The sequence below is a fragment of the Tasmannia lanceolata genome, unplaced genomic scaffold (assembly GCF_043159265.1).
Source record: "Tasmannia lanceolata isolate RefF3 unplaced genomic scaffold, GAP_Taslan_0.1 ptg000015l, whole genome shotgun sequence".
Classification (NCBI taxonomy): Eukaryota; Viridiplantae; Streptophyta; class Magnoliopsida; order Canellales; family Winteraceae; genus Tasmannia; species Tasmannia lanceolata.
Genome location: NW_027518692.1, coordinates 300,366 through 314,715, shown reverse-complemented (window position 1 = coordinate 314,715; position 14,350 = coordinate 300,366). Strand labels below are relative to the sequence as shown.

Here is a 14,350-nt window from a genome sequence, read left to right as displayed (position 1 = left end):
CTTACCGGGTCACATGAGATACTCTTCCACGAAACAGATCTTGAACAATAGTTCTTGCCTTACAAACTTTCGAATGGCTAAGAGACCTTTCCAGCAAAGAAAGAAATAAGGTGAGAAATTCATGGCTATCCTGCTGAACACCATTGTCAAGCTCTAGAGTCTTAATGAATGGAGCTGAATCAATAAAAGCCATTTCACTGGCGTGTAGCTGGGCAAATAGCTGTGCAAGTTGATCCAAGACTGGATGTTGCTTCAAAAGATCCGGTTCAAGCGAGAAAACGCCTGACCTAAATGATGTGTTCATATAAAGGCATTGAACAATGCTATTAGCATAGCATGTCGCACCCAGATTAGTCAAACCCGCAGGTGAATTAGGGCATGAACGAAGATCCTTGCATGGATCGGGGCCAAGAGCTACAACAATATCTGACATCTTCTGCCATAAACCAGATTTTCTAGCTCCATTAGGTGGTGGAATTAACCCACAAAAGCAATTTGGAGAATCCTTTGAATTTACACGGCACCCCTGACAAACAGGCTTCCAAATCAAATATAGATGATGGATGTCATCTTGTGTAATTTCCCCAGTTGAATGAATTTTCCTACAGAAAAACCATGAGTGAAATTAGATATAGAAACATAACCACCAAGGTCAATAAAATAACAGCTGGAGAAAGACAGACAAATACCGCAAAATCTTAGATGAAGATTCATCACTGTCTTCTGGGCGCTGTCTTTTATTTTTATTGCGGGTGGTTGGTCTACTCATGTTGTCACCAAATGAACATCAGAAACTAAACTACATTGCAGTGTCCATTCCTCATTTAGAATTAGCATTTGACAATCAACTTAAAGCATTCGACTCCATATGGTTAATTTTAAATTCCATAGAAGGATTTCCTCCCGAAGACGCAGTAACACCTGAAAATCATAATCCATATAATATATAGAGCAGTTTGACCATAGAACCTTAAAGAAAATAGCATGCAGCCTGAAGCAACTACAAAGAATACCTAGAGGAAGCACCAAACCAAGGCCAAGAAGAGACAATATGTTACTAAAACATTCCAAATAAGCACATTTATTAGCTATAAGTCCAAATGAAAATGCCATTCATCTTTCTCTAAGAATCAATTGAAAGAGAAAAAAAGAGTCGGCAACCATGGCCTGACAAAGGGTATCAAATAGCTAAACTTCCAACTCGAGTCAGAAGACATCAGATTGCATTCAATAATGAGTCCAAGATATTAAGACAATGCATGCAAAATGGTTCCCAAAGGTTGAAAAAGCTTATGGTAACCATCCACATATCAATCCAAGGTTAAAATATAAGCAAGGACCAGATAAAGGAATTTGCAAACAATGATATTGATATCCTCCAACTGCACATTTATGATAAACAATTTGAGAATAGGAAAACATGATCTAGTTGTATAATGTATTCCTGAATGTTGGTGTCAACTCAAAAAATCCAATTCCACACAGCAACAAAACAAACGAAAAAAAGTAGATTGGATTTGAACCACCCAATTTCTCATATTGGCAAATGAATTTCCTCTAGATTACATACCTTGTTAAACATATTGGGAGCAATTCCAAACAGAAAACAACAAATAGATTGGATTTGAACCACCCAATTTCTCATATTGGCAAATGAATTTCCTCTAGATTCCATATACCATGTTAAACATATTGGGAGCCTCCATAATTTACTCCAAGAGACCCGTTTTTTTATTTCAGAGATAAAGACTTTTAGAAAACAAAGAGACTGTGCATGTGATTCCAGAGGAAAACAATTTAAACAAGATTCCAAAAATAAAGAATCTAAACAGGTGAAGAGATTACCTGTTCATGATTTTAGTGCTAACAATTACATATAGGAATGGGAAAATAATACAACCACTAGGGGAAGAAAAAAATTGCATGTAACAACTGGGCAAGGAAAGCAAAGAAATACGACAATTAAAATTATATAATCCAATGGAAAACGGAAAAAGACATGCAAATAATGAGAAAATCCAATCTCTGAAAGAACAAAAAAAAGATTACAAAGTGGGCGTCTTGTGCCACAGACCAAAACAACAAAAGATACTCCAAAATTTAGCTAAAGAATTCAACAAACTAGTTCTTTTGCGAAGAATGTGTGGAATGCAACACTCAAACTTGGGTAAAGTGCCCCTCTTTTCTCTAATGAGGAGCCCCTAAACTTCCACAGAGGGAGGAAATCCCCCTTAAGCCAACAGATATTGCTAAGGAATCGCCTTCAAACCAAACATTCAATTTTTTATTTTTATTTTTTTGAAAAGTGACCTATCAAACCAAACATTCGATAGGTCATGCTTAGCTATGAGTTTAACCTCATTCCACACTACCAAATGGTGAATCTAGAAAAGTTGGAGAATTACTACACGGATTCGTCTGAAACAAGGTGTTTCGCCCTATTTAATCCAAAACAAACAACACAGAACGAAACACCACAAAACTCGTTTAGTGTTGTGCTCTATTTTTTGAAGCAGAACAAAGCGCTTCGTCCATTTCAAACAAAATAAACAGTACAGATAACTTAGTTGCTATTTAAAATAATTGGTCTAAATTCCATTATATCCTCTGTGCTCCTAGCCTTAGGAATAATGGATATAAAATAACCTTTAGGGCCTGTTTGGATACCTCATATTTTGTATTTGGATTTGGAATTGAGTTTTGAATACAAAATAAATTGACCCCCAGCTCACGTTGAGAGAGACAGAGAGGGAAGGAGGTACTTCCTACTGGAGGGGAGAGGTTGCGGAGCAAAGAGGGTGAAGGAAACTGCCAGATCTGTGGATTTCCAACTACTTTTTTCCACAGCATATTTCGAAATCTGATTTTTTTTCACTGTCGTCGCTGATTTGAAGATCCAGGGATTTGATCCAGATCCAAATCACAACGTAAAAAGGGCTGCATATGTGAGAAATCCAAATCAAAATCTTCTCGGCATCCAAATGAGCCCTTAGGGAATTTTAACAGCTCTTTTAAGCATATCCAAAAAGTTAAGTTTGCACCTAATATCAAAACTACACACACTAGTGTTCAATGTGGAAAATGGCGGGACCCATACCATCAAAACATGAGATGTAAAATCGTGAGCTCCAGTCAAATGCATGGGTGGCCCATGACATGATGTAGCGTAATAATAAAAATCTAGTAGCTTGCACCAAGAAAAGCTGTTTGCAAAACTGAATTAATAGAGGAGAGACAGCATAATGGATATTCTAAAACGTAATGAATAGGGAGGGGGGAGAGAGAGATTTGTGACTATCGAAGCATTATACCCAAATGGAAATTGAATATTAGCAAAATAGTTTTTCACCGAAAAAATGGTTTCTCATAAAAAAATGAGAAAAAGCCAGTGGTGTATATAATTAAGATAGATAGATAGATAGATAGATAGATAGAATAAGAGGTTGTTACCGTAAGTGAATGCTGGGATTTCAGATTTTGCTCTTCGCCTCTCGTCTCCCTCTTATCATGCTTTTGATTGATAAATGTCTCACCCAAAGCATCCAAACAGAGCAGCACTGTCTTGTACAGAAAATTGCAAAACCCAGAAATTACAATGCAGAAGCTAGAAAATTGCCAAACCCAGAAATTACATGTAACAGCAGCAGCGACCTCATATTCCTGTAAATGGAAACTGTATACATATCTGAGTTCGTACACAGGAGGCTATGCCATGGAAGCATTGCCAAAATGGTTTTAACCCGTCACTGCTGCCCTTCATATTCGTCTGCTCTTCTGGTTACAGAATACGCTGTCATTTTGTTTTTAGGATATGGAAAACGATTGAGAAGATATATTTTAGGGAGAGATTGGCCGTTATAGAGATAATATGGAGAGAGGGAGAGATTTTAGGAAGAGAAGGGCCATTATATAGATATTTGAGAGATTTTAGGGAGGAATAGTACCAGACCGAAGAAACTTGAATTAGTTGCGGGAAAACTGAAAATTTGAATTTAGTAAGGGGTGGGAAATCTGGCTTTTCCCACTCAATTTAGATAGTGGTCTAATTAGTAGGCGCCAAACTCAATACATATTTTGAAGGGAAAACCCAAACTGTTGGCAAGTGCCATGTTGTTGGGCGGCAAAATCAGATTTTAGGGAAGAAAATTATTTCTCGAGTGTAGAAAACAAGGGTGGGCCCACATTTTGGGGGTGTTCCAAAGCATTCACTTGGAAGGCCCCATCATGGATGGGGTGTGTACCAAAAATCAGCTCCATTGGATCATCCTAACCCTTCCATTTGTGGACGGGAAATAGATAATCATGGATGGGGTGTGTACCAAAAATCAACTCCACTGGATCATCCTAACCCTTCCATTTGTGGACGGGAAACAGTATCTGTCCATTTTTCCCTCCACAAATGGACACCCTAAGGTGATCCTATTTTTGGTGGACACCCTACCCATGAAACAGGGTGGGGCCACATTTTGGGTGCGATCCAAAGCATTCGTTTGGTGGGCCCTTTCATGGGTAGGGTGTCCACCAAAAATCAGCTCCATTGGATCACCTTAGGGTGTCCATTTGTGGGGCCAAAAATGGACAGATTTGTAGACAAACAGTATTTGTCCATTTTTGGCCCCACAAATGGACACCCATTGGTGATCCAATGGAGCTGATTTTTGGTAGGCCCCCTGATGTGATCTAAGGAGGGAGAAATAGAAGATAGAGGGGAAAAGGGAAGAAGTAGGCGTAGAGAAGAAGAATAGAAGAGGAGAAGAAGAAAGGGTAGAAGAAGAGGGATAGGAGAGAATCTCTGTTCTCAATTCTCAATTCATTCATTCATCATTAACATCTAAAAACCTAATACATGATGGCCTATATATAGGCAATTAAATAGCTTGAAAATAAAAATAACATGGAAAATGAAATCCCTAAAAGCTAAAACATGGAAATAAAAGTCCTAGAAACTAAATGACATGAAAATAAAAATCCTATATGTTCTAATGGGCAAATATGCCACTTATTGGGCCTACAATACGCATCATTCTCCCCGTGTTGACAAGAACTCGCCTCGAGTTCTAGTCCACCTGGATCAAATATATAAATGACCCACTCTAGCAATAGAAGTAGAAGACCATCGATGTCACGCATCCGCCTAGTAGAGATCACCATAAGCAATCCATCCCGACAAGTGCGGCGGAATGTAGAAATAGTAATCCCGATCAGCCCAATCATCTGTTGAAACATACAGGTTATCTCGCTCGTGCTGGGTGTAATATCCATTGGTAGTACCATATCCATATGAATAATATCTGTCAACATCTCCTCTATATCTGCACAAAGTCTAGCAATCTGCTCAATCGGCTCAAAGATATGGCAATCCTCCACACTATGCTCTCGATCATCCGTCTCTGGTAGTGGCTCATCGGTCAGGACACTCACCTCTGACTCATGACTGTGCTCTGTCGACTCTATCGATGAGTTAGCCTCGCATGGCCCAGCCACAATATCTGCCTCAACTGTAGAAGTGGCAAGCTCACTCTCTAGATGCTCGGTTGTCGACCCTAGGGGAATCTCGGAATCATCATACTCATCGACATCGGCCCCATCAACAATATCATCTGACGAACTACTGAAAATAACAGTGACTGGCTCTAAGACAATGGCCTCTGACAGACCACTAGCATCATCAACAGGGGAAGAAGGAAATGGATAGGCTGAGCATGAATTCCTGATGGTCATGGCCTCCCTGGGAAACTTATACCCAAGATGCTTGTTAATGCGATTCAAGGTTGCTTTCATATCAGCTATCATGTCTGAGTGCTGATCCAAAGTAGCTTGAGTGCGTCGTTCCCAGTCTCCTCGGGGTTGGACTTGTCATTGCCTCTGATGATATCGATAATAAGCTTTTCGAGCATAGACCTTTACGAACTTATCACGGACATCTTGCCATTGACCAAAACAAGGCACGCCTAAGTCACTGCGCTCTCGCAAGAAGTGTCTCACCTTGCATCTCTACATACTGTATTCTTAACTCGACTTATGGTTATTTGATGATCATAACCATAATACTTATGGTTTGCATCAAGAGCCTTGACCCATTGTAGGCACGTAGCATCGTAATCTCCGTACGGATAGTAGTATGCATCAAAACCATAGAAATATGGAACCTATGGTGCAGTCATTGTAGGGCAAATCAGTATCGCATGTCCCAAGATGGAATCTCAGGAAATCAGCCGTCGGATCTGTCCGTGATGCCGAAAGGAACACAATACCTTTCACGGACCTCAAATCGGATGTTGTTAAGGTGCTGATCGGAAGATGGAACACGATCAACGGTCAAGATTACTCCTGAAATTGTGCGGAAAGCTGCTGTTGTGGCTAAAAATGAGATGGATGTGCTCTCTTTTATGTGTGGAACAACTTCCGTGTAGAAATCGAGGACAAATTTCGAGCGGAAATAGCCCGAAAGTAGAGACCTCATGCCCATGCTATACATTCTTGAAAAGAATAATTTTCTAATACTAGCATTGTCGGCCCATCTATGCATAGGTGTAAAATAATGGGCCCCACCCATCAAAACATGAGGTGTAAAATGGTAGGCCCAAACAATTACTCTAGATCGGCTCTAGAGTGACTGTTGGCTTTAGTAAAACCTGCGTACTCTGATCGACAATTTGTGACTATATTGCTCCTGATCGTCTTTCTAATGTTACCTGACGATCTGACGGTCCAGATGTCAATCGATCAAACACTAGCCGTTGGAGCACAGCTGAGTGTGGTCCTGTGGTCCAAATTACACCTGCTCGGCATGATCATCATCTAATCATACTAATCAACCATGATTGTGATCAACGACTCAGATTCAATATAGAAACATTTAAGCGCTCCTATTGCTCCTTGTGACGATGCTACGTGTTAAGTGCCAAGTGTGCCACTAGCGCCTGACTGCCCACGCCACGTGCATCTGTGCAAAAGGTGCATCCAGTTGTTCCACCACTTGCAAAAAATACATAGGTGTGATAGTTGATGATTTGCGGGGTTTGGAAAGGCAGACCGGGAAATGAAGCTCTCTTCACTTCTTCATCTCACATGTCTTTCTCTCTTAACGTTTAGTAAGATAGTGGTGTTGAGGGTCCAGCCCATGTAGGCCCCACACTCACTTATTAATATTCTAGTAGAATAGGAAACAAAGCCTCCTAATTGAAAAAGGTAAATGGGAGAGAGAATTTAGTGGGTGTGTTACGGTGGAGAAGGAATCCCACTCGTGGGTTTCTTTATTTTGACGAGTGAAAAATCGTCAGTAGCGAGGAAAAAAAAGGAGACAGAGAGAGACAGAAGAAGAAGAAGAAACAGGGGTGGTCTTTGTGTGGTTAGGGTTTTGGCTTGGGATCAAAACCTAGAGCCTTTCTTGGGGTGTTCTTCCTGGAGATTTTCACACGCCTTTGGATCCTCTTGTTGCATGGAGACTTTGTGAGGATTTGAGTTTCTTCGACTTGAAGATCAAAGTAGGTATTTTTTGGTGAAAAAGTGGGCTTTGTTGTTCACAACTAGATAACCCTCTTGACTCTATTATTTCTTGTATTGGCTCAAGTTTCGGGTGAAAACTTGAGAGAAAGACGTATTACTTATTTTGATTAGTGGATATTTCGTCGGATTCGCCCCGTGGTTTTTCCCTCTTCATTGGAGGGTTTTCCACATTAATCTTTTGTGTTCTCTTGTGTGATTGCTCTCTTGGTTGTTTGATTATTTAATCCGCACATATATTTGCTTCGTAACTTTTACCGGGTTTTCTTCGGCGAAAAACCCAACTAGTGGAGGATACATATGTAATTTTTCAAAATAAATTGAGGCCTGTTTTAGAAATTAATTTCTAAAAAAACTAAAAGAAAACCACAATGAACACAACAGTTGAGATAAAAGAAGGCTATTGATATTGGCACTACCGGGGATGATAAGACAAACTCACCTTGTCTTTTCTTTTTTAATTGGCTGCTGAGAGCTTTTTGGGAATTGTAATAGCCTTTGATAGCCGTTTAAATTAAAAAAGACAAGGTGATTTCGTCTTATTATCAACCGAGCTTCGGGCTCCAAGGGTCTTCTACGGCGCCCTTTGTTGCCAAATACAAAGAAGAAATGAAGATGTAGCTTGCTTGCCTCTAGATAGGCTGATTACATGTAAAGTACACTCACTCTTACTAGAAAAAGATGAACAAATGAAAAGCCTCAGGTCTCTCAAGAATAATCCAAGGTAAAGGCACAAGAGAGAGAGGGAGAGTGAAAATCTTAAGGAGAATGAAAATAAATACCTTTGAATGCTCTTAGAATATTAGGTAAACTCCTTAAGTCGTTTTCCAAGAGTCCTAAGGTTCATATATATAGGGGAGCAATAAATATGCCTTTTTTCAAGCTCCCCAACGGTCTTCTCGGAGTCCGGGCTTGGAGCTCCGAGCAAACCGTAGTCCCTATTTTTTTTTAACTTTGAGCAATTCTCGAAGCTTCGAGAATTTTCTCAGAGTTCCGAGAAGCCTGAAAACAGCAAATGAAATGTGTTTTTGTTGTTGTTTTGGTTTGGGCTTTGGGAACTCAAATCTATCATGTTAAATGGAATATCATGAGGGTCCAAACATGTGTGGACACCACTATGAACATTCACTGACCATTTAAAATCGATTTAAATGGAATATCATGAGGGTCTAAATGGAGAGAGGGGAGAGAGTGTAGAGAGAGATAGAGTGCTGATTTTTCTTTTTCTTTTTCTTTTTGGGGGGGGTGCCTAGAGGTAAAAAGAGGGGGTTAAACTAATACTACTAATGGAAGAGGGGTGCCCAAGGAATAGGAGTGGTGGTGATTACACTTTGTCTAGAAAGTGGTCACGTGACCACTTTATGTGAAAGTGATGGGGGTGTCTAAGGTGAAATGGAGAGGTGGTTATTTACCTTATATCATAAGGTAAATAATACATGTAAAGGGTGGGGGTGATCTAGGGAAAGAAGAGGGGGTAACATTCTTATTTTTTTTGCTACAGAAACTTACGAGCCATACCTGTAGGCCACGAAACTTTCTTCACAAGCTATCTTTACTTTTCATTTTTCTATAACCGTATAGCCTAAAATAAAGGCAAGGTATATATCTACTTTACCTTATTAGTCTTATCTGTTGCCCCTATGAGATGATACCTTCCTTTCCCCTTTTTTTTCCACCCGGCAACAACTTTCCAGTTTAACAGATGCTGAGAATGGCGTGGGGCTGCAATCTGAGAAGAAGATGCGGCCAGTAAACACGCCGCAAGATAAGCTTTGTGATGTAGCTTTCGGGCAAAAATACAAGGAGATGAGGTGGACGGCTGAAGCTTTTATGGGTCTGGTGTAGGGTGGCTTTACAGTCTAAACTTTAGAACTATTTTTGGGATGTCATGGGGATGGGTTTGGCTAGGTTGGATCCGCAAACCAAAAACCATGAATCTGATTTTCTGGGTTAAACGGCAAGGGATGAGGCTTCTGAAAAATTTCTTTAGGTTTTTTATCTAAGGAGGAGATGAGACGGTGGTTTTGTTGTCGGGATCTCCGGTGGACAGTGGGAGATAGGGCCGAAGAACAAAAGAACTGGTTTGGGGCCTTGTCATTTGGGTGAGGAAAAAGTGGAAGAAACAAGGGTTAAGGGGAAAGATTTTCAACAAAGAAAGAATAGAGAGAAAGAGAACGTCGAAGAGAATAGGGAGAGGAAAAGAGAGATTGGATCTTTTGCTCTGATACTAAACTGATGTGATCTAAGGAGGGAGAAATAGAAGATAGAGGGGAAAAGGGAAGAAGTAGGCGTAGAGAAGAAGAAAAGAAGAGAAGAAGAAGAAAGGGTAGAAGAAGAAGAGGGGTCGGAGAGAATCTTTATTCTCAATTCATTCATTCATCATTAAAATCTAAAAACCCTAATACATGATGACCTATATATAGGCAATTAAATAACTTGAAAATAAAAATAACATGGAAAATAAAATCCCTAAAAACTAAAACATGGAAATAAAAGTCCTAGAAATTAAATGACATGGAAATAAAAATCTTATATGTTCTAATGAGCAAATATGCCACTTATTGGGCCTACAATACGCATCACCCCCCATCCATGATGGGGCCTTCTAAATGAATGCTTTGGATCACCGTCCCCCCCCCCCCCAGTGGCCCCACACCCCTGTTTCAGTGCTCGAGCACAGATAAGCTTATCTGCGCTCGAGCGCAGAAACCCTTTTCACACACACACACACACACACACATATATATATATATATATGAGGAAAAGGATTATGCACTCAAGTGCACCAAGCTTAGGTGCGCTCGAGGGCCCCAAACTCATGTGGGCCCACTTTGTTAGGATGATCCAAAGCATTCATTTGAAAGGCCCTTCCATAGATGGGGTATGTACAAAAAATCAGCTCCATAGGATCATCCTAACCCATCCATTTGTGGAGGTCAAAATGGACAGACACCGTTTGCCACAAATCTGTCCATTTTTGCCCTCCAATGGACCTGATTTTTTGTACACACCCTATCTATGATGGGGCCTTGCAAATGAATGGTTTTGATCAGCACAAAAAATGTGGGACCCATGCGTTTTTGCCCTCGAGCGCACCTAAGCTTAGGTGCGCTCGAGCACACAATCCTTCTCTCTCTCTCTCTCTCTCTCTCTCTCTCTCTCTCTCTCTCTCTCTCTCTCTCTCTATATATATATATATATATATATATATATATATATATATATATATATATATATATATATATATATATATATACGGGAAAAGTGTTTGTGAGCTAGAGCTCATATAAGCTTATATGAGATAGAGCTCACAAACATAGGGGGCTCACATTGTTTGGATGATCCCAAGCATTCATTTGATAGGCCCTCATATAGATAGGGTGTGCCCAAAAAATCAGCTTCATAGGATTATCCTAACTATTCCATTTTGGAGGTCAAAAATGGGTAGATTTATGGAGGTTTATACCCGCCCATTTTAACCTCCACAAATGGAAGAGTTAGGATGATCCTATAAAGCTAATTTTTGGGCACACCCTATCTATATGAAGGCCTATCAAATGAATGCTTTGGATCATCCAAACAATGTAGGCCCCCTATGTTTATATATATATATACTAGTAAAAAACCACGTGCGATGCACGGGCCGACAAAGAACTGTACGGACCACATCATAGGTTGATCCAAACCGTCCATGTGATGGAACACAACATCAATAGGTTGTGCCCGTAAAATCATTTCCATAGGCTGATCCTAGCCCTCCAATCTATAGAGGTTTCCATAATCTGTTGTTCGTTTGAAGGTGCCCGGAATTTGTAAATATTTTTACAGGTGTGCGGAATTCATAATATCCTCAAAAAATTAATAAGGAAAAGTAGTTTTTTCGTAATTGTCATATTTTGATACCTCTTCTTTGTAGTTTTTCCCGTAATTGTCATATCCAAGTACCCATTGTTCGTAATTTCCCTCCCAAACTTTGCTCCGTAATGATTATTATTGCTATTATTGCTAGCTTCTTTCGTTACGTATTACTGCTACCAACCTTTCAAGAAATAGTATTTCCGTGCAGTTTTTCATCACATCTAATAAGACAAATCTCTAAATACGTACAATTGCAAAGGATGGGCGAGACATGGCGTTTGGAGAAGGTGGCCAGCAAATCAACATTCGAAATTACCAGCGAGGTGTTAATGCCACAGATTTTACAAATAATTCCGAACATTCATACCTTTTTTACCCTCACATAGATAGTGTATACAGATGTGTGGGGAGGGCAAAAAATGGTAAAATTCATCCACATTGACGTGTTAAATGGACAAAATTCTCTCCTTTTATCTTCTGCTATATATATATATATATATATATATATATATATATATATATATATATAGAGAGAGAGAGAGAGAGAGAGAGGAAAGTGTTCCTAAGCTATAGCTCAAAAACACATGTGGCCCCACATTTTTTTGGGATCCAAAGCATTCATTTGGAAGGCCCTTCCATGGATAGGGAGTGTACTAAAAATTAGCCCCATAGGATCATCCTAACCCTGCCATCTGTTGAGGGAAAAAATGGGCAGAAACATTGACACACAGTGTCTGTCCATTTTCCACTCCACCTTTGATTGGGTTAGGATGATCCTATAGGGCTGATTTTTTGTACACACCCTATCCATGGAAGGGCCTTCCAAATGAATGCTTTGGAACCCCCAAAAAATGTACGGCCACATGTGTTTTTGAGCTATAGTTTAGGAACACTTTCCTCATATATATATATGGGATTTGCTAGGGTCCATCGCAAAAGGCTTTTCGCGGCTGGTCTGTCGCACGTTAGACCAGCCACCTCGTGAATGGAGACAAAAGATGTTGTCTTCATTCATGAGGTGGCTGGTCTGATGCGCGACAGACGAGCCGCGAAAAGCCTTTTGCGATGGACGCTAGCAATTCCCTATATATACAAATATATATATATATATATGTGTGTGTGTGTGAGAAAAGTGTTCTTGCGCAGCTGCGCAGGGAGCTTCCCTGCGCTTAAGTGGTTTAAAGAGCCTCCCATTGGTTCGTATAGCAGGTCCACCTTTGCGGGTCCACAAAAAGTGACCAATGGGAGGCTTTATAAGCCACTTAAGCGCAAGGAACTCCCTGCGCAGGAACACCTCTCTCTCTCTCTCTCTCTCTCTCTCTCTCTCTCTCTCTCTCTATATATATATATATATATATATATATGAGGAAAGTGAAGCTACACCGCCGGTGTAGCTAACTTAGCTACATCGCCGGCTTAAAATACAATGGGCCCACATTGTTTTGGTGATCCAAAGAATTCATTTGATTGGCCCCACATAGATAGGGTGTCTACCAAAAATCAGCTCCATAGGATCATCCCAACCCTATGATTTGTGGAGGCAAAAATGGACAGTTTTGTGAAGGTTTTTACACGTTCATTTTTGCCTCCACAAATGGTAGGGTTGGGATGATCCTATGGAGCTGATTTTTTGGGCACACCCTCTCTATGTGAGGGCCCATCAAATGAATGGTTTGCATCAACTAAGCAATGTGGGGCCCACTGTATTTTAAGCCATCGGTGTAGCTAAGTTAGCTACACGTATGTGTAGTATATATATATATATATATATATATATATATGAGGAAGGCATTCCTGAGCTATAGTTCAGATAAGCTTATCTGAGCTATAATAGCTCAAAAACACATGTGGCCCCACATTTTTGACGGGATCCAAAGCATTCGTTTGGAAGGCCCTTCCATGGATAGGGTGTGTACCAAAAATCAGCCCTATAGGATCATCCTAACCCTACCATTTGTGGAGGGAAAAAAGGGCAAAAACATTGACACACATTGTCTGTACATTTTCCCCTCCAACTTTGATTGGGTTAGGATGATCATACAAGGCTGATTTTTGTACACACCCTATCCGTGGAAGGGCATTCCCAATGAATGCTTTGGATCCCCCAAAAATGTGGAACACTTTCCTCTCTCTCTATATATGTGAGAAAAGGGTTCATGCGGTCGTGCGCAGGAAACTTATCTGCACTAGAGTTGCTAAAATTGTTCCCATTGGTTGAAATAGGTGGGTCCCCACGATACCCTTTGCGCATAATAAAGAATAGAAATTAGAAATCGAGGGTTTGTCTTCCTGCGGAGTTGTTTATTAGAAATAGGTGGGTCCCAAAACCCTCATCCGAATAGGGTATACCCTCTCCCAGAACATGCAGCCAAAAACTGAAGCAACCAAACAAAAAACCCTAGCTGAGGAAGAAGAAGGGTTGAGATATCAAAAGAAACCAAACACAAACCCCTGTGTTCTAGTCGAAAAGGTTGAGATTTCAAAAGATACCAAACAAAAACGAGAGACACTTCTAATAGAAGAAGAGGAAGAAGAAGGGTAGAGATTTGAAAAAAAAACCAAACACAAAACCCTAGTAGGGATTTCACAAAAGCAGAGATTTACCATAGTGTGGGAGACGATTTGGAAGCGAAGTTGAACGGTCTCGGTCGAGAGCTCCTCTCCTTCGATTTAGGGTTTCGGTCGAAAGCTACTCTCCTTCGACTCGAGGTTTCTCTCTGCGCTGGTTTCTCTTCGATTTAAGTTTTGGGATTTTTTTCGTTCTCCTTTATCGCAGGACTATATCAGCGGGACCTACTTCGAAAGACCAATGGGATGTCTTTATTAAAGTCGAGCGCAGAAAGCCTATCGGCGCTCTAGCGCAGAAACCTTTCCCCATAAGATACAGGAAAAGGTTTCTAAGATATCGCGCAACCAGAGCAGCCCTCTATATACACCATCTGCCATGTTGTTTAACTCATCCGACATGTTCATTCTATAGGACCTA

The 14,350-nt window shown here is 40.4% G+C and overlaps 1 protein-coding gene across 8 annotated transcripts in view; it reads right to left on the bottom strand.

The window, feature by feature from the left end:
• LOC143892429 (ubiquitin carboxyl-terminal hydrolase 26-like) overlaps positions 1–14,135 on the bottom strand; it is a 67,928-nt gene extending 53,793 nt beyond the window's left edge. For 3 of the 8 annotated variants that reach the window (XM_077397043.1, XM_077397039.1, XM_077397040.1), the window contains exons 1-4: positions 13,969–14,131; positions 3,451–3,557; positions 690–921; positions 6–602 (exon numbers count right to left, since the gene is read on the bottom strand). In XM_077397043.1, coding sequence (XP_077253158.1) covers positions 6–602; positions 690–769 — 677 coding nt within the window. In that variant the 5' untranslated portion in view covers positions 770–921; positions 3,451–3,557; positions 13,969–14,131. Of the gene's footprint in view, positions 1–5; positions 603–689; positions 922–3,450; positions 3,562–3,651; positions 3,791–13,968 lie in introns of all 8 variants that reach the window. The other 5 variants (XM_077397044.1, XM_077397042.1, XM_077397046.1 and 2 more) reach the window with 5 other exon arrangements.
• Between the last annotated feature and the right edge of the window lie 215 nt (positions 14,136–14,350).